The 19,991-nt window shown below is 54.1% G+C and overlaps 2 protein-coding genes across 3 annotated transcripts; one reads left to right on the top strand and one right to left on the bottom strand.

Annotated features, from left to right (window-relative positions):
- Positions 1 to 2,152: 2,152 nt before the first annotated feature.
- NDOR1 (NADPH dependent diflavin oxidoreductase 1) lies at positions 2,153 to 16,936 on the bottom strand. 2 transcript variants are annotated; one of them, XM_075324504.1, is made up of 16 exons: positions 16,857 to 16,936; positions 14,956 to 15,099; positions 14,719 to 14,796; positions 14,340 to 14,437; positions 11,660 to 11,758; positions 11,432 to 11,533; positions 10,079 to 10,279; positions 9,807 to 9,928; positions 8,446 to 8,666; positions 8,202 to 8,309; positions 8,002 to 8,116; positions 7,775 to 7,918; positions 7,576 to 7,694; positions 6,042 to 6,136; positions 5,045 to 5,222; positions 2,153 to 2,239 (listed from the first exon to the last, which is right to left on the bottom strand). In XM_075324504.1, the coding sequence occupies exons 1-15, from the start codon at positions 16,872 to 16,874 to the stop codon at positions 5,078 to 5,080; spliced, it is 1,809 nt and encodes a 602-aa protein (XP_075180619.1). In that variant the 5' UTR covers positions 16,875 to 16,936; the 3' UTR covers positions 2,153 to 2,239; positions 5,045 to 5,077. The 2 variants fall into 2 exon arrangements, with proteins under 2 accessions (XP_075180619.1, XP_075180620.1); XM_075324505.1 differs by lacking the exon at positions 16,857 to 16,936 and adding an exon at positions 15,193 to 15,562.
- Positions 16,903 to 19,607, top strand: TMEM203 (transmembrane protein 203). The gene is made up of 2 exons (XM_075324513.1): positions 16,903 to 16,998; positions 18,917 to 19,607. Exon 2 carries the CDS (start codon positions 18,994 to 18,996, stop codon positions 19,399 to 19,401), a length of 408 nt encoding a protein of 135 aa, XP_075180628.1. The 5' UTR covers positions 16,903 to 16,998; positions 18,917 to 18,993; the 3' UTR covers positions 19,402 to 19,607.
- Positions 19,608 to 19,991: the final 384 nt, after the last annotated feature.

The following is a 19,991-nucleotide window of genomic DNA, read 5'->3' as shown; positions in this document are numbered from 1 at the left end:
AGACTGCTTAAGGACCTTTGTGACATTACAGTCATGTGACCATGCTATAAGCAAAAGGTCTCAATTGCAGAAGTCTAAAAGAACTGAACAGGAGACAGGCTGGTATACAGGACTGGCATTAGAGTGAAGGGAGAGCAAACTGGGCAATTTCACAGGGTCCCCATTCTCCTAGAGGCCCCCCATCCCCCACAGTGTTTCTATCCAGATATGGCAAGAGTGCTTAAGGACCTTCGTGTGACCAAAAGGTCTCTTAATTGCAGGAGTCTAAAAAAACTGAACAGGACACAGGTTGGCGTGCAGGACTGGCAATAGGGGTAAAGGAGAGAAAACTGGTCAATTTCACAGAGCCCCCATTCTCCTAGGGCCCCAGCGTTTCTATCCTGATAAGGTAAGACTATTTAAGGACCTTTGTGACATTATGGTCATGTGACCATGATGTAACCAAAAGATCTCTTAATTGCAGGAGTCTAAAAGAACTGAACAGGACACAGGGTGGTATACAGGACTGGCATTAGAGGGAAGGGAGAGCAAACTGGGCAATTTCAGAGGGCCCTTATTCTCCTAGGGCCCCAGCATTTCTATCCAGATATGAAAAGACTACTTAAGAGACCTTTGGTCACACAAAGGTCCTTAATTGCAGGAGTCTAAAAGAACTGAACAGGACACAGGGTGGTATACAGGACTGGCAACAGGGGGAAAAGGAGAGCAAACTGGTCATTTTCACAGAACCCCCATTCTCCAAGGGCCCCCGCATTTCTATCCCGATATGGTAAGACTGTTTAAGGACCTTTGTGACATTACGGTCATGTGACCATAAGATCTAAAGCCGAAGAGGAGACCGGCTGGCGTGCTGTATCACATGTAAATACAAAAGGTTCTTTCTGCTACAACCAACCATTGAAGCTCCCCCTAGTGGTGGCAGCAGGTATCCAGTACTTTATAACTACAGGATGCAGAGGATTTGGAGCTTTGTGTCAGAAACATAAATTTGCAAAATAAAATTAATCCCCTCCACTTTTTTCCCCCACTCGATATGATTAAGTGATGGCGTATTACTAAGAAGTGCCACCAATTTAAGGACTCGGACACCGGAGCCTGAAAACAAAAGGGGCCACAGTGCATGAAATAAAGCCGTGTGAGGGTGGACAACACCTTGCAGACTAGTGCTTTCTGTTATCAGGCACGTAGGGTTATAGGCGGGCGCTCATGGTAGTCACACCGATTGCTTTATTGTCTCACTTCCCCAAAACAATCAGTAAAATAAAGATGAGAATCGGCAGGAACAGGAAGATAAAGCAGAAAAACTCGGCAAAAAGCAAAACCACCAAAACAAAAAGGTACAAGCATCGGCAGCGACGCTCCAGCCGGGTCAGACCGCTCATTATCCTCTGCGGATTCCGGAAACAGGGCGGGAAGAGACAAAGACGCCCGGTCCGGAAACGCTGGTGGAACCTGTATTCCAGCCGCCCACATAGTCCGGGTCTCCTGACCAGCGGCGGTGGCGGCACATAATCCTGCTGAACGCAGACCCCTCCGCTTTCCATCATCTGCTCCTGCATCTTACGGACCTCCCACTCCAACATGGGTGTCGTCTGCCGACAGACGGGGCACGTTACCCGGCAGAGGTTGGCACGGTTGGCCGTGTGGACCATGGTTTTGATGCAGTTGTCACAGAAGATATGGTTGCAGTTGAGTAAAGACTGCTTGTGCTTGGTAGTATCGTAGAGCTCGGTGCAGATGAGACACTCCTGCTCTCGATGGCCCTCCTCTAGTAGTTGGGAGGACTCTTCCTTGTTTTCTTGCAGGAGTTCATCATCTCTGACTTCAGTTTTTGGCAAGTCAACCCCATGATCATCCACTGGTCCACACCGGGGGCTTTCACCTTCAGTGATGGCGACGTGTGAGACCCAAGGGTCAACGCTTAGAGCTTCTAGGTCTACCTTACAAAGACCATTAGTAAGTTCTTGCCCATTCATAGCTGGCGGTCCCTCAAGAAGAAGACAGCGCCCTTCATGAAGGTCTTCTATGCCCTGGGAGCCTTGGTCTTCTGCCTTGTTTCCTGGCGTGGCACCATGGACATCACCGCAGGTTGCTACTGGTTTGGTCATTTTCACAAAGTCTTCAGGTGAAGATCTCGCTTCCTTTGCTATGGTCGGGTCTCCACATCCAGCTCTTGGCTCATCCATCCCTCACAACGACGGAGCTCCTACGAGCCGGGCCGGGGTCTTCATAATGGGACCTGCACACAGAATGTCAATTAGATGGGTTTTAAGGACCCCTCAGGCAGCCGCTCAGCTCCGTGTGTTTACCATGCCCGATCCCCCACATCAGCTATCGGGGAGCAGTCACAAGACCCCCTCCCCCATAGATTATATGGTCAACACTAATCTAGGAAAGTTGGGTGAAATCTATCCCAAATGGCCTCCCTTACCAGTAGCCGTCATCCAGCTTTCCCACACTCCTGAATGCTATTTTGCACAGCTCTGCAGTTCTCCTTTTCCTAATGCTCAGCTCTGATTTTCCTTACAGGAAAGCTGGGTGACCTCGCTCAGTACGGCAGCCATAATGGAAGAAGCCAAGTGATCTAAGCTGCATACTTGATAACCCAGCTTTCCCAGGAACAGAAAAGGTTTCTACACATCGAAGCTTCATTTCTACCCCTCTCATGCGACTCCTAAAAGTTACCCTGAAGGATTTTGGCACCCCCTTCCCCACAACACCCCATAGTGAATTTTGGCTTTTGGCACCCCCTTCCCCATACTACCCCCCCCCCCCCCTTTCCTTGAGGATTTTGGCACCCCTTTCCCCTTACCCCCTAGAGGATTTTGGCACCCCCTTCCCTATAACACCCCCCTAGAGAATTTTGGGTTTTGGCACCCCCTTCCCCATACTACCCCCCAGAGGATTTTGGCACCCCCTTCCCCATACCCCCCCCCAGAGGATTTTGGCACCCCCTTCCCCATATTCCCCCCAGAGGATTTTGGCACCCCCTTCCCCATACCCCCCCCAGAGGATTTTGGCACCCCTTCCCCACATCCCCCCTGGAGGATATTGGCACCCCCTTCCCTATAGCCCCTTCCTAGAGGATTTTGGCACCACCCTCCCCCATACCCCCCCCTTAATGGAATTTGGCACTGCCTTCCTCATATCCCCCCCCCTGGAGGATATTGGCACCCCCTTCCCTTTAGCCCCCCTCCTAGAGGATTTTGGCTTTTGGCAACTCCTTCCCCATACCCCCCACCCCTTGAGGATTTTGGCACCCCCCTCCCCCATATCCCCCCCTTAATGGAATTTGGCAGCGACTTCCTCATACCCCCCTTTCCTTGAGGATTTTGGCACCCCTTTTCCCATACTCCCCCTGGTGGATTTTGCCACCCTCTTCCCCATACCCCCCACCCTGGAGGATTTTGGCACCCCCTTCCCCGTAGCTCCCCCTCCTAGAGGATTTTGGCACCCCCTTCCCCATACCCCCCCTCCTAGAGGATTTTGGCACCCCCTTCCCCATACCCCCCCCTCCTAGAAGATTTTGGCACCCCCTTCCCCATACCCCCCCTCCTAGAGGATTTTGTCACCCCCTTCCCCATACCCCCCCTCCTAGAGGATTTTGGCACCCCCTTCCCCATACCCCCCCTCCTAGAGGATTTTGGCACCCCCTTCCCCATACCCCCCCTCCTAGAGGATTTTGGCACCCCCTTACCCATACCCCCCTAACATGCCATAACTAAACACTTCAGTATCAAAGGTATTGCAGCCCTCGGGGGTCCTGACCTCCTCACAGAACTCCGGTCCGTGCACAAAGTCTATGCACCCCCCATTCCCAACCCTTATGTATTACCTTTTCGGAGATTTTCCCCCAATCTGCGGCTCCACATCCAGCGCCTCCGAGGTCCAGACAGTGTTATGCACGCTGCGTTCCCAGTGCTGGCAGCAAACTGGAGGAACTGGTCTGTCCGGATTTACCAGCAGCCAATAGCAGCCGGGGACAAAACCTGAGATAAGAGCCCGATACAGAGGGGGCCGGAAGTGCGGACATGGGGGGCGGCGAAACAGAGACACCCCGGGGGGACGGTGCAGGTGACCCCCTAATGGAGGGGTCGTGATTTCAAGTATTTTGGGTACTTTATACAATCTGTCAACCTCCTTTAACCCTTTGAGGTAGACGCTCCAGAGCTGAAGCTATTATTCAGCACTGCAGCTGTGAGACTACAACTCCCAGCATGCCCTGTGTCGCCTCAGGTTACCTGGTTGGGCGAGTATGAACCAGGAGCGGAGGCCGGAGCCGGTTCTCGCCTGCAGTATCCGCTCTGCTCTGCACAGGGGTGAGGGCTGTTTTTTTTTGGAGAGGACATTGCAAGTTATGGCGGTGACACAAACCAGTAGGACCGAAAGGGAAAGTGGGGGGGAGGGGGGGGGGGCCGGATGTCGAGATACCCCCAGATCGTGGCGCCACACAGTGCAACGACCCAATAACAGCAGCCGATATCTCAGCTTCCAGGACCCTTTGAAGTATTAAAGGGGCAGCTGTGAGACCACCCTGTCCGGTCCAAAGGAATGACAAAAGGGGCGATTCCAAGTTTTTTAATACTTTTTTTTGGGGGGGGGGGGGGGGTGTATGACATTGCAACTCATCGTCCCATTACAATCACGTCTCAGGGGTGCGGGGACGATCGATGCCCCAATCAGAATCCGATAAGGAGAGGGGCATTTAAGTGGTTAAACAGCAGCGATCAGAGCAGACGCAGACAGCTCCGGACCCTGCACCATACACCCGATATATGACAGTAACACTGCGTCTTATGCTGGGGAGGGGTGGCCACCCGCTGACGTATACGAAAAAACCCTTTAACCCCATAAACCATTTACTCTTCATATAAAGTGACTTTGAATTAATAAAGTACTTTAATATCACATATATACATGGTCTGTACAGGATAAACATGGCCGCACCCCGAGAAAAACGGAGGCACAACCGTCCAAATCTCCTCCATAGAATTACAAAACTCGCTCTGCCCGCAGCCGCCACTAGGGGGAGCTCCCTGCACACCTTTATATCCACTGTGCTGTGGGTGTCAGACGTCTATGACCAGGTCTCGCTCTGGAAGCGGCCGCTTTTCTCCAGCATGGTCAGGTACTGCGCGGCCTCCAGGGCGGACATCTGCCCCTCCGATTGGAAGACGGATTTCAGGGCATCGGTCACTTGGGTTGGCATCGACTTTGCATTTCTACAGACATAAAAACAGGGCAGATAGAAGACAGCTATTAGATATAGCACGCGGGGACCCAAGCTATGCCCCGCAGACCTCAGCACGCAGTGACCCCAGCGATGCCCCGCAGACCGCAGCACGCAGTGACCCCAGCGACGCCCTGCAGACCGCAGCATGCAGTGACCCAAGCGACGCCCCGCAGACCTCAGCACGCAGTGACCCCAGCGACGCCCTGCAGACCGCAGCACGCAGTGACCCCAGCGACGCCCCGCAGACAGCAGCACGCAGTGACCCCAGCGACGCCCTGCAGACCGCAGCACGCAGTGACCCCAGCGACGCCCCGCAGCACGTAGTGACCCCAGCGACGCCCCGCAGACCGCAGCACGCAGTAACCCCAGCGATGCCCCGCAGACAGCAGCACACAGGGACCCCAGCTATACCCTGCAGACCGCAGCACTCAGTGACCCCAGCGACGCCCTGCAGACCGCAGCACGCAGTGACCCCAGCGACGCCCTGCAGACCGCAGCACGCAGTGACCCCAGCGACGCCCTGCAGACCGCAGCACGCAGTGACCCCAGCGACGCCCCGCAGACCGCAGCACGCAGTGACCCCAGCGACGCCTCGCAGACCGCAGCACGCAGGGACCCCAGCGATGCCCCGCAGACCGCAGCACGCAGGGACCCCAGCGATGCCCCGCAGACCGCAGCACGCAGTGACCCCAGCGACGCCCTGCAGACCGCAGCATGCAGGGACCCCAGCGACGCCCTGCAGACCGCAGCATGCAGGGACCCCAGCGACGCCCCGCAGACCGCAGCGACGTCCTGTGGACAGCATTACCCGGCTATGTAGATGTAGGCCTGTCTGCCACTGATGAGCCCCCACAGATAGGCGCCGTTCTCCCGTATCCGGTGCTGGACGTAGATTTTATCCTCCTGTGAAAAATAAAAACGGCCATAATAGAGACGGGAAGGAGAAGCCGAAACATCAGGAGCAACCATCACCAGTGAGGAAGCATCAGAACCGCAGCGACGGCAAAGCACAACCCCCATCAGGTAACATCACCCTCACGATGCAGAGAATAAGGGGCATGCAGGCGACAGCGCCCCCCTAGTGTGACTGCAACTCACAAGAGGAAAACAAGGCACCTTATGGGGGGCGCACAGCATCACGGCACCTCATATTGGGGGGGGGGCGCACAGCATCACTGCACCTCATATTGGGGGGCACACACAGCATTATGGCACCTCATATTGGGGGGGGCGCACAGCATCACTGCACCTCATATTGGGGGGCACACACAGCATTACGGCACCTCATATTGGGGGGGGCGCACAGCATCACTGCACCTCATATTGGGGGGGCGCGCACAGCATCACGGCACCTCATATTGGGGGGGCGCGCACAGCATCACGGCACCTCATATTGGGGGGGCGCACACAGCATTACGGCACCTCATATTGGGGGGGGCGCACAGCATCACTGCACCTCATATTGGGGGGGCACACACAGCATTACGGCACCTCATATTGGGGGGGCACACACAGCATTACGGCACCTCATATTGGGGGGGGGGCACAGCATCACGGCACCTCATATTGGGGGGGCGCGCACAGCATCACGGCACCTCATATTGGGGGGGCGCGCACAGCATCACGGCACCTCATATTGGGGGGGCGCACACAGCATCACGGCACCTCATATTTGGGGGGGGGGGGGGGGCGCGAACGCCAGGAATGCACCTCATATTGGAGTGGGGAGGCGCGCACGCCGTGACTGCACCTCATATTGGGGGGGGCACGCATGTTGGGACTGCCCTCATATTGGGTGGCACACACACCCTGACTGCCCCTCATATTGGGAGGGGGGGCGCACACCCCGACTGCCCCTCATTTTGGGGGTGCGCACACCCCGACTGCCCCTCATTTTGGGGGTGCGCACACCCCGACTGCCCCTCATTTTGGGGGTGCGCACACCCCGACTGCCCCTCATTTTGGGGGTGCGCACACCCTGACTGCCCCTCATTTTGGGGGTGCGCACACCCTGACTGCCCCTCATTTTGGGGGCGCGCACACCCTGACTGCCCCTCATTTTGGGGGCGCGCACACCCTGACTGCCCCTCATTTTGGGGGGGCGCACACCCCGACTGCCCCTCATTTTGGGGGGGCGCACACCCCGACTGCCCCTCATTTTGGGGGCGCGCACACCCAGAATGCCCCTCATTTTGGGGGCGCACACACCCAGAATGCCCCTCATAGAGCACACTGGGACTGCACCTCATCTAGGGGGCACACACCAGGACTGCACCTTCCTCGGATACCTGACAATTCCACAATCACATCCAATAAATGCCCAATGACCCGGACACACAGACCTGGTCCCGGCTGAACGCTGTGAAAAGCCTGAGGAGACCCCTCTTCTCCAGATCCCCCCACTCTTCCTCATAGTAGAAATCGTTGTTTTTTCCTCTGCAGCCAAAAAATAGAATATTCCCTAATGACAAGACAATAAGGTGTGATATTAGCTTTCTCCAGCTGGAGGCGTCGTTGTGGCAGTCGGGCAGCATTACTCACCCGATATAGCGAGTGCCGCCCTCTCCTGTATGACTGAATGGAAAGGGGCCACCCCGGTCCCCGGTCCCACCATAACCAGCGGGGTGTCTGGGTCACCGGGGAACTTCAGATTTCCCTTTTTCACCCATAATGGAACCCGTTTTCCTGTAAGAGGGGAAAAAAGCAAAGCTGAGAATTGGAAATGTCAAAGGCAATGTGGTGCATGTGCGAGCGCAGCGAGTAATTACCGTCCTCCGGAGCGATGGACGCCAGCCAGGAGGAGCACAGCCCGCGCCGGACCTCGTGCAGACGCGTCTTGTACTGCACCACGGCCATCAGGATCTGCAGCTTGTTGGGGTTCACCTTATTAAAAAAGGAGAGGTGCAGTCAGCTTCTGCAGTCGTATCACAAGCCAATCTCACTTCCCTGCATACACCGGGGCAGTTACCTGCATGGAGGAGGCAATGGAGAACGCTCGGGGGCGAATGCGAGGAATCAGTTCCAGGAGGTAGTCCGCGGGGATGCTGGAGGTTGTGTGCGGAAAGTCAACCAGGACCTGCAAGAAACACAACATAACACCATAAGCTTAAGAAAACCTTCCTACTGTCACCACTAGGGGGAGCAGTCGGCACATGTAGTAAGCTCCCCCTAGTGTTGGCCGCCATTCTAAGGGGTTAAATCCGAGCCCTCACCTCCAGGGTGGTCCGCCGAGGCCGGTTGCAGTATGCATACAGCTCCTCCTGACCGGCGGCCGAGCCGAACTCCTGCAGCTTCTCTCTTTCCTGTTCGTCCGGAGAGAAGTAGGAGAGAAGGCGAAAGAAGGAGCGGCGCGGGACGGAGCGGATATCCAGATATCTCTCCACCAGGTGCTGCACGGAGCAAGGCTGAGGAAGATGTGGAGGGGCCGGGACGTCTGGAGGAACAACAGGGGATTACATTCTCCAATCATAATGTCCAATTAAAAAACAGTGCTGGCCCTTTAAATAATAATAATAATAACAATAATAACATCTGCCAAACAGGATACGATCCCCCACCCCAGTGTTGTGATCCAATGATCGAGGAGGATCAGAAAAAGAGCAATAACTCGGAGCCCAGAAAATAACCAGAGTGGCTGGAACCTTAACGGACTGCAGACCTAATACTGACACACAACTAACAGTAGCCGTGGGACGAGCCTACGATGACCTGGACGCCTCGACACAGCCGGAGAACTAAATATTCTTACAGATAGAAATATAAGAAAAGCTAATCTGCCTCGGAGCAGTCCCCAAAGATATAGAAAGCCCCCCACATGTAAAGACTACAGTGATATAGGAGAACACAATACATAGCTAGAGAACAGATTCAGCAAAGATGAGGCCCAAACTAGCTATATAGGAACGGATAGGAAAGAGCACTGTCTGCAGCCGTAAAAACCCTAATAAATACCAGCACGCCTGAGATGAAAAAATACTGAGCCTACACAGTCTCTCCCCCACTATATCAGTACTCTGGTGTTACTGGGATCCAAGAAAAACACTAATATAGAGAGGGGACTGAATATTGTACAAAGCATGACAAAACACAATACATAACAGAACATGGAGCAAGGTACACAGATACTCCCAGCAGGGAATGATCCAACTCCACCAAGAACTCCACACAGGCAAAATAACAAGAAAATGAAAACCATAAGCAAAGGTACAAGAACCAACTTATCTGAGAGGAGTTCTCGTAGACACAGAGAAAAGGGCTGGTTTCAGGATGTCCTTAGCATACAGGAAATACAATGAGCACCGGCAAGGAACAAAAAGGAAGCTACATAGTTATATAGGCCCAAACCAAATGGCCTGATTGCAAATCCTGCTCAGCTGTCTGGTTCCCATTTAGCAAGTCAACTGCACTACCAGCACTGACCACAAGAGGGAGCCCCGAACTGGAATCCAATTCAAATGTATTCACAACAGCGATGGCTGCAGGGGGTGACGGCCATCATGTGGGTTCATAGACTATTCTGGATTATTGGATGCCTGATGAAAGGAATAAGAAGCAAAAAAAAGTGTCTGTTCACCTGGATCTTGGGGCTGCAGGATGAAGGTACTGTCCGGGTCCAGACGGAGAAGAGAACAGAACTCCTGGACGTCCTTAGGGGAATTCTGAGGCTGAATCATCACAACGTCACCAGGAGCGAAGCTGTGGAGAAACGGACATCTATAAGGAGAAAAGTATGTGCACCCCACATTACGGCCCCCCCCCAGGGGCTTCTCTGACCTCCCATCCTACACACATAGTCATTAATATGGAGTCGGCACAGTATCATCCTATTTACTGCACTGAACTCACTTAATTCCTGATTCACTGATGTCAAACTCGATGAGCCGCACGTCCTGGAAATGCTCCTGCGCCGTCACACGCTGGTTAGTCACGAGAAGAGCGTGGAGGGGCTGCAGCTCCGTCGGGGGGTCCGCGCCGCTTTCTCTCTCTGGAGCAATCCATGTAGTTTCCTGTTTATCCAAGAAGCGGAGGGAAAACTTTGGGGGCAACCTGGAAATACAAAAGTGATGAGAAGCATGGCATACATTTTCCATTTAAAGTGAACCCTAACAAGTAAGAATTGGAGATTCCTGTTGCTGCCACTAGAGGGCAATGTGTACACAAATACTGTGCAGAATAACAGGAGCCATAGAAAGCTGAGCGAAGATCGCCACCTAGTGTTGTGAATGGGAACCGCGCTCTGCACCACATCGCTGCAGGAGGCAAAAGCTCCACAATACAAATAACAGTAGATTATTGTGCTTTTCTTATATAGCGCCAACATATTCTGCAGCGTCCTACACAGATCATCATCACTGTCCCCCCCGGGGCTCAACCTAAATTAAATAGATCACGAATTTCAAAGCTCTTAACCTCTTAAAGACACAGTGAATTTTACTTTTTGCATCTTGTTTTACCAAGAGCCATAAAAAGCATTTTTAACTGAGGAGATCCATCCATCCATTCCTAAACCTTTCATCCTTCCGTCCTTCAACCTTCCGTCCCTAAAACTTCCGTCCCTAAAACTCCCGTCCTTCCGTCCCTAAAACTCCCGTCCTTCCGTCCCTAAAACTCCCGTCCTTCCGTCCCTAAACCTTCATCCTTTTGTCCCTAAACCTTCATCCTTTTGTCCCTAAACGTTCATCCTTTTGTCCCTAAACCTTCATCCTTTTGTCCCTAAACCTTCATCCTTCCGTCTCTAAACCTTCATCCTTCCGTCTCTAAACCTTCATCCTTCCGTCTCTAAACCTTCATCCTTCCGTCTCTAAACCTTCATCCTTCCGTCTCTAAACCTTCATCCTTCCGTCTCTAAACCTTCATCCTTCCGTCTCTAAACCTTCACCCTCCCGTCCCTAAACCTTCATCCTCCCGTCCCTAAACCTTCATCCTCCCGTCCCTAAACCTTCATCCTCCCGTCCCTAAACCTTCATCCTCCCGTCCCTAAACCTTCATCCTTCCGTCTCTAAACCTTCATCCTCCCGTCCCTAAACCTTCACCCTTCCGGCCCTAAACCTTCATCCTCGCGTCCCCAAAGCTTCATCCTCCCGTCCCTAAACCTTCATCCTCCCGTCCCTAAACCTTCCATCCTTCCGTCCCTAAACCTTCATCCTTCCGTCCCCAAACCTTCATCCTCCCGTATGGTATGCTGTAGCTGGTGCTTACATGATGAGATCACTGATGGTGGTGACTCCGGGAGGGTGCGGATACAAGGACACCACCTTATCCCACAGCTCGTTCAACCAAGGCTCCAACACGGCATCAGGGCTAAGGGAAAACACAAAATTATATCCAGCATGGATGTGATAACCCGCAGAGGCGGTGTGTGACCCTGGTGTCACCGGTGATCTGTGACGGACCGGCGCAGACTCCACCATACGGACCGGTCATTACCCCAGATCATGCTGGTCGTCCCCCAGCGCTGGTGACTGGATGGGATTCGCCCCGAGGTGCTGCAGACGCTTGTGAAGCTTTTTGGCAACGAAGTTAAACCTGATGAAAGAGAGAAAACGAGATTCTGAGTAACGATATAAAGTGACTATTCACAGCATGCAACTAATGCGGACCCAGACTAGTGACCCCCGCGACATCCGGAACCATCACATTCCTCCCCCGCCCCTCTGGAAATCCGGCCACATTACAGCTTCCCTCAAAAAAGCAGACCAGAGTGCGAAAAGCAAAGCAGAATTCTGAATGCAGCTCCGGATGTGACTGGAGGATGACGTAACAGTAGACAGCATAGTATCTAAAATGCTAATTATTACAACTGTACCAATCATGTGACCGCTGCAGCCAGTCACTGGACTCATTCAGCCTTTTGATCACTTTCATTACAACTGAATTGTTGGCATTTCGAACATTTTTTACCATATGGGTTAATTTTACACATTGAGAGATTGGAATTTTGCAAACACGACACTAAATATGTTTATTTTTTCTTTATTTTTAACTGAGGGAAAAAAGGGGATGTACATAACGTCTTTGATTAACCGCTTAGGTGCTGCTGTCAATGTGTTGTGATCGGAGCTCGGTCTGGTCATAGCAGTTACCGTATTTTTCGCTTTATAAGACGCACCCCAAATTTAGAGATAAAAGGTAAAAAAAATCAAAAGGGTCTACTCCAGTGTTGTCTTACCGGAGGGGGGCAGCAGTGGTGGTGAAGCGGGGGTCACATGAGGCGGAGGTTGTGGTGGCAGCAGCGGCGGTAAGTGGTGCAGCAGGCCGGTGCAGTGAGTGTCCCAATCTGTCCGCGGTCCCGGTTCAAGTGATGGCACCTGGAGTGGCGCATGCGCAGATGGAGCTCTCATCCAAGAGGTCCATCTGCGCACGCGCTGACTCCCGGCGCCATCATTTGAAACTGGGACCGTGGACACACTGGGAAACCTGCCGCACACCCGCCCGCACGCACAGAGTGGCAGCCAGCAGGTAGCCCGCCCACCTGCACAGAGAGACAGCCGGCAAGGACAGGCACCCAGCCGCCGCACGCACGCAGCGACAGGCACCCGGTCGCCGCACAGACAGCCTCCCCGGTAAGGCTAGGTCCACATTTCCGTTGTTTTGCATCAGTCACATGCGTTGCTTGCCTCTTGTGACTGTTGCATTGTACAACGGGTGACAAGAATTGGAATTCATTGTCATCATAAAGCGGATTCCGTTGTAAAACGTGAGAGAGAGAGCGATCAGATGATCTCCCGGCGGCCAGCTATTGTGAATGATCAGCTGATCGCTCACAGCAGCCGGCCGCCGGGTGATCAGCTGATCGCTCACAGCAGCCAGCCGCCGGGTGATCAGCTGATCGCTCACAGCAGCCAGCCGCCGGGTGATCAGCTGATCGCTCACAGCAGCCAGCCGCCGGGTGATCAGCTGATCGCTCACAGCAGCCGGCCGCCGGGTGATCAGCTGATCGCTCACAGCAGCCGGCCGCCGGGTGATCAGCTGATCGCTCACAGCAGCCAGCCGCCGGGTGATCAGCTGATCGCTCACAGCAGCCAGCCGCCGGGTGATCAGCTGATCGCTCACAGCAGCCAGCCGCCGGGTGATCAGCTGATCGCTCACAGCAGCCAGCCGCCGGGTGATCAGCTGATCGCTCACAGCAGCCAGCCGCCGGGTGATCAGCTGATCGCTCACAGCAGCCAGCCGCCGGGTGATCAGCTGATCGCTCACAGCAGCCAGCCGCCGGGTGATCAGCTGATCGCTCACAGCAGCCGGCCGCCGGGTGATCAGCTGATCGCTCACAGCAGCCGGCCGCCGGGAGATCAGCTGATCACTCACAGCAGCCGGCCGCCGGGTGATCAGCTGATCGCTCACAGCAGCCGGCCGCCAGGTGATGAACTGATCGCTCACAGCAGCCGGCCGCCGGGAGATCAGCTGATCGCTCACAGCAGCCGGCCGCCGGGTGATCAGCTGATCGCTCACAGCAGCCGGCCGCCGGGTGATCAGCTGATCGCTCACAGAAGGCGGCTGCCGGGAGATCAGCTGATCGCTCACAGCAGCTGGCAGCCAGGTGATGAACTGATCGCTCACAGCAGCCGGCCGCTGGGTGATCAGCTGATCCCTCACAGCAGCCGGCCGCCGGGTGATCAGCTGATCGTTCGGCCGCCGAGAGCATACGCAGCGAAAGCAAAAGGATTACGCTGCTCAAAAAACGCTACAAGCTGCGTTCCTGCCGCCCGACGGTCAGTCGTTCCACAACTGATCAGTCGGGCAGCGGATGCAACGCAAGAGCATCAGTCACAATCCGCCGCTCATACAAGTCTATGGGAAACAACGGAATCCGCCAAACGGATTGCGTTATCAGAGCGGCGGATTGTGACTGATCATAAACAACGGAAATGTGGACCTAGCCTAAGCCATATTAAGATTTTAAGACGCACCCCTCATTTTTCTCCCAAATTTTTGGAAAGAAAAATGTGTCTTATAATCCGAAAAATACGGTACTTGCAGGTGCCACCTGTATACGGCGGCCGGCACCTATGATGAAAGGATCAGGGTTCAGCTCCAAGGGTTAACCATGTCCAGGCCACACTTATAAAAGGAACTGCACCCTGCCCCGGAACGCAGTGTATCATCTTACTTTGCATAAGAGGAATCTCCCAGACCCAGAACGGCGTAATCCATCTGACACAAGGAATTCTGGGGCAGCTGCCGGCGGAAGATGAATCTCCAAAAATTCTGCAAAGAGAAAGAAAAACTTTGGATTCATCAGTTCTGCAACTTTATGCTCCAATTCCTCACTATTAAAAGATCTCTGCTTGTGATCAGTGAATGGAAACAGTCACACTCCCCATCAGAAAAAGAAGATCTGTCCACACTGAATACAACTGAAACAAAACTGCAGCTGTGAAAAGTAGGTTTAAGCAAAGCCAATTCACTGGCAGCAAGCAGAGGTCTAGGAAATGGAAGGGAATAAAAACACAAGCAGTTCACACTCATCACTAGGGGGCGGTGTTTACCCTCATGTTGTCCGGGGGGTCACCTTGTCCGGTGGTGGCGCAGACAAATATCACCAGCTGCTCGTGGACGAGATTCACCTACAGAAAAAGGGAGGGAAAAAACGACAACTTACAAACGAAAAAGTTTCCAATCTCTGCTCCATTAGAAAACAAGCAGAGGCCCAGCTCCTTTATCCCCCATGCTTTACACTGCTGTTTCTTCACACTAATGGATCACAGAAAGCAGATGACACGTACAATACTATAGCTGTCCATGGCGGTCACCCTGCAGGTGAAGTGTCTGCGCTGCGCCTCGCGCCCGATCCTCTCCGCCATGTCCTCCGCCGTCCCCGTCTGACTCCCATAGAGAATCAGAAGTTTCTTCTCGTCCGTCTGTGAAATCTAGAGAGAAAAAAAGTACAGAATAAACAAGTCTCCAGATTGGAGCATAAATCCTGGGGCGTCCCCCAAACCCCTGCACCCCTGTACACATACCCATGGCTGTGCCCACCGACGCCCCTCTATACACCACCTCACCGCTATACTCTGTACTGCCCCTGGGGGGCACAGAATAAACTGTGGGCAGGAGATACTATGACATCCTCATAATTGTAAGTAAATATGGTGAGTACAAGGGTCATCGGGCACCGCGGGGGCAGCGTGACGGGCGTCATGTGAGGGCAGAGTGATCGGGGGGGTGTCACTGGGTGCACATACTGGGGTCTACTGGTCATAGGGCATAACGGTCAGTTCTGTAGTGCTGGGAAGTGAACACAACACCCCAATAGTTACACATCACCCCCCCCGACCTTCATTGTCACCATCACCCCTAATTCTCCACGATTTACACCACACTCATTCTGTAATACACAACTGCCATATCTAGGAGCAGCACTTTCCCCTGGGGGGACACTCCGGCCTCCTCCCCCTCGCGACCCCACCGGGGGGACACTGCGGCCTCCTCCCCCTCACGACCCCACCGGGGGGGACACTGCGGCCTCCTCCCCCTCACGACCCCACCGGGGGGACACTCCGGCCTCCTCCCCCTCGCGACCCCACCGGGGGGGGGGCACTCCGACCTCCTCCCCCTCGCGACCCCACCGGGGGGGGGGGGGCACTCCGACCTCCTCCCCCTCGCGACCCCACCGGGGGGGGGGGGCACTCCGACCTCCTCCCCCTCGCGACCCCACCGGGGGGACACTGCGACCTCCTCCCCCTCGCGACCCCACCGGGGGGACACTGCGGCCTCCTCCCCCTCGCGACCCCACCGGGGGGACACTGCGGCCTCCTCCCCCTCACGACCCCACCGGGGGAGACACTGCGGCCTCCTCCCCCTCACGACCCCACCGGGGGGACACTCCGGCCTCCTCCCCCTCGCGACCCCACCGGGGGGGGGGGGGGCACTCCGACCTCCTCCCCCTCGCGACCCCACCGGGGGGACACTGCGACCTCCTCCCCCTCGCGACCCCACCGGGGGGACACTGCGACCTCCTCCCCCTCGCGACCCCACCGGGGGGGACACTGCGGCCTCCTCCCCCTCACGACCCCACCGGGGGGACACTCCGGCCTCCTCCCCCTCGCGACCCCACCGGGGGGGGGGGGGGGGGCACTCCGACCTCCTCCCCCTCGCGACCCCACCGGGGGGACACTGCGACCTCCTCCCCCTCGCGACCCCACCGGGGGGACACTGCGACCTCCTCCCCCTCGCGACCCCACCGGGGGGACACTGCGGCCTCCTCCCCCTCGCGACCCCACCGGGGGGACACTGCGGCCTCCTCCCCCTCGCGACCCCACCGGGGGGACACTGCGGCCTCCTCCCCCTCGCGACCCCACCGGGGGGACACTCCGGCCTCCTCCCCCTCGCGACCCCACCGGGGGGGACACTCCGGCCTCCTCCCCCTCGAGACCCCACCGGGGGGACACTCCGGCCTCCTCCCCCTCGCGACCCCACCGGGGGGGGACACTCCGGCCTCCTCCCCCTCATGACCCCACCGGGGGGACACTGCGGCCTCCTCCCCCTCGCGACCCCACCGGGGGGACACTGCGGCCTCCTCCCCCTCGCGACCCCACCGGGGGGACACTGCGGCCTCCTCCCCCTCGCGACCCCACCGGGGGGACACTCCGGCCTCCTCTCCCCGCGGCCCCCACAGTCCAGTCACCTGGTCGCTCTCCTCCATGCCTAGAATCAGCCGGTGTCCTCGCCCCTCCCCCTGACGTCACCGCACGGCGCCTCATAATGACGTCAGTGCACAGTGATGGCGGAAGTGCGAGAGGAGGGAGAAGCGGCCGCACCGGAGCGCGGTGAGTGCAGAGATGTCCAAACCCACAGTGTAACGGCAGCTTCTCCTGTGAGGGTCTGCGTCCTGTTATCTAGAAGCTGCAGTTACATTGTATCCTGTGATAATCTATAGAAGCTGCAGTCTGCAAAATAGAAACCCGAGCCTGCTATACAGTGTCCATATAATACCCCCATACTGTACTCACATAATACTGCTATACAGTGTCCATATAATATGCCATACTGTACTCACATAATACTGCTATACAGTGTCCTAGTGTCCATATATGCCATACTGTACTCACAATACTGCTATACAGTGTCCATATAATATCCCCATACTGTACTCACATATTACTGCTATACAATGTCCATATAATACCCCCATACTGTACTCACATAATACTCCTATAGTGTCGATATACCTCCATACTGTACTCACATAATTCTGCTACACAGTGTCCATATACCTCCATACTGTACTCACATAATTCTGCTACACAGTGTCCATATACCTCCATACTGTACTCACAATTCTGCTATACAGTGTCCATATAATATCCCCATACTGTACTCACATAATTCTGCTATAGTGTCCATACAATATCCCATACTGTACTCACATAATACTGCTATACAGTGTCCATATAATACCTCCATACTGTACTCACAATTCTGCTATAGTGTCCATACAATATCCCATACTGTACTCACATAATACTGCTATACAGTGTCCATATAATACCCCCATACTGGACTCACATAATACTGCTATAGTGTCCATATATCCCATACTGTACTCACAATACTGCTATACAGTGTCCATATAATATCCCATACTGTACTCACAAAATACTGATAGTGTCCATATATCCCATACTGTACTCACATAATACTGCTATACAGTGTCCATATAATGACCCCCATACTGTACACAAAAAATACTGCTATACAGTGTCCATATACCTCCATACTGTACTCACAATACTGCTATACAGTGTCCATATAATACCTTCATACTGTACTCACAATACTGCTATACAGTGTCCATATAATACCTTCATACTGTACTGACAATACTGCTATACAGTGTCCATATGACTCCATACTGTCCACATAATACTGCTATACAGTGTCTATATAATACCCCATACAGTACTCATAATACTGCCCAACAGAGACCATAAAATATCCCCATACTGTGCTCACATACTACTGCTATAGTGTCCATATAATACACCATACTGTACTCAAATAAAACCGTACTGCCCTGCACTGTCCATATAATACACCATACTGTACTCACATAAAACCGCACTGTCCATATAATACCCCCATACTGTACTTGCATAATACTACGTATATATAATACCCCAGACTATGCTCATTTAGACACTATATCAATATTATGTAATATCCCCAAACTGTACTCATGTAAAAATGATAGTGACCATATAATACCCCCATTGAATACTTACATAATACTATTCTACAGTTTACTCCATATAATACCAATATACACACTGTATAGCAGTATTATGTAATACCCCAATACTATACTCACATAATACTGCAATATAGTGTACAAAAAATACCCCCATACTGTACTCACATAACCATGCATGTCACAATGAGCCCCTATCCCAGTGCTATGTACTTGTGCCTGGCGGTATATCTCCTTCCTGCGGCTCCAGTCCTTGTGGTTATGTAATCACTGCAGACACTCTGCTGCCCCCTCCCTGGTGACAGTCGGTATTGCGCCATTAGTTGTCACTCAGCTTTACTGGGTCCAGGGCGGCTGGAGATGCAGCTGGAGATGTCCTGAGTGGTGGCCATTGCTCCAGTCGTTCCCCGTCATTCCTGGTGACCGGGGTTCGGTTCCCCCATAGGTTTACAGGTCGTTGTATCTGCAGTTACTGATCTCCATTCCTGTCTCCTCAGTGTGTCCTGCAGTGTGATCGCTGCCCCCACCCCATGGTGACCCCAGTGCCGTGAGACCCTGAAGCCCACCCGCCGCCATGCTGTTCTCCCTGCGGGAGCTGGTCCAGTGGTTGGGATTTGCCCAGTTTGAAATCTTCATCCACATCTGTTCTCTGCTGGTCTTCACCATCCTCTTGGCCATGAAGGTGGATGATCTGGTGGACCTGGGCTGGTGGAACGTCTTCATCCCGTTTTTTGCAGCAGACGGACTGAGCACCTACTTCACGGCCATCGTCACGGTGCGACTGTTCCAGGACGGGGAGAAGCGGCAGGCCGTGCTGCGCCTCTTCTGGATCCTCACCATCCTCAGCCTCAAGTTTGTGTTTGAGATGCTGCTGTGCCAGAAGCTGGTGGAGCAGACCAAGGGGCTGTGGTTCGGGCTCATTATGTCTCCAGTCTTCATCCTGCTGCAGCTGCTGATGATCCGAGCCTGCCGGGTCAACTAGGCGGAGCCTGCCGGGTGGACTAGGCGGAGCCTGCCGGGTGGACTAGGCGGAGCCTGCCGGGTGGACTAGGCGGAGCCTGCCGGGTGGACTAGGCGGAGCCTGCCGGGTGGACTAGGCGGCAGCCGCCAACGCGAGCCGTCACCCGACCTGCATGTCTATTTATTAAAGGTTTATGTCTGTCCATAATACACAATGTGTGAGTCAATATAGCCACAGTTACTATTACTTGTATACAGTGACCAGCAGAATAGTGAGTGCAGCTCTGGATTATAATACAGGATGTAACTCAGGATCAGTAATGTATGTACACAGTGACTGCACCAGCAGAATAGTGAGTGCAGCTCTGGAGTATAATACAGGAGGTAACTCAGGATCAGTAATGTATGTACACAGTGACTGCAGCAGCAGAATAGTGAGTGCAGCTCTGGAGTATAATACAGGAGGTAACGTGGGATCAGTAATGTATGTACACAGTGACTGCACCAGCAGAATAGTGAGTGCAGCTCTGGAGTATAATACAGGAGGTAACTCAGGATCAGTAATGTAATGTATGCACACAGTGACTGCACCAGCAGAATAGTGAGTGCAGC

This window comes from Anomaloglossus baeobatrachus, chromosome 9 (assembly GCF_048569485.1).
Source record: "Anomaloglossus baeobatrachus isolate aAnoBae1 chromosome 9, aAnoBae1.hap1, whole genome shotgun sequence".
Lineage (NCBI taxonomy): Eukaryota > Metazoa > Chordata > Amphibia > Anura > Aromobatidae > Anomaloglossus > Anomaloglossus baeobatrachus.
The sequence above is the reverse complement of the archived record's forward strand: the minus strand, read 5'-3'. Positions and strand labels throughout refer to the sequence as shown.

Excerpts from the sequence above, each read along its gene's own strand:
- TMEM203 (XM_075324513.1), top strand. The coding sequence starts at position 18,994 with ATGCTGTTCTCCCTGCGGGAGCTGGTCCAGTGGTTGGGATTTGCCCAG.
- NDOR1 (XM_075324504.1), bottom strand. Across the intron at positions 11,759-14,339 it reads GGAGATTCCTCTTATGCAAA|GTTTAACTTCGTTGCCAAAA; the intron begins GTAAGATGATAC and ends CTCTTTCATCAG. Across the intron at positions 9,929-10,078 it reads ATCAGTGAATCAGGAATTAA|CTTCGCTCCTGGTGACGTTG; the intron begins GTGAGTTCAGTG and ends GTTTCTCCACAG.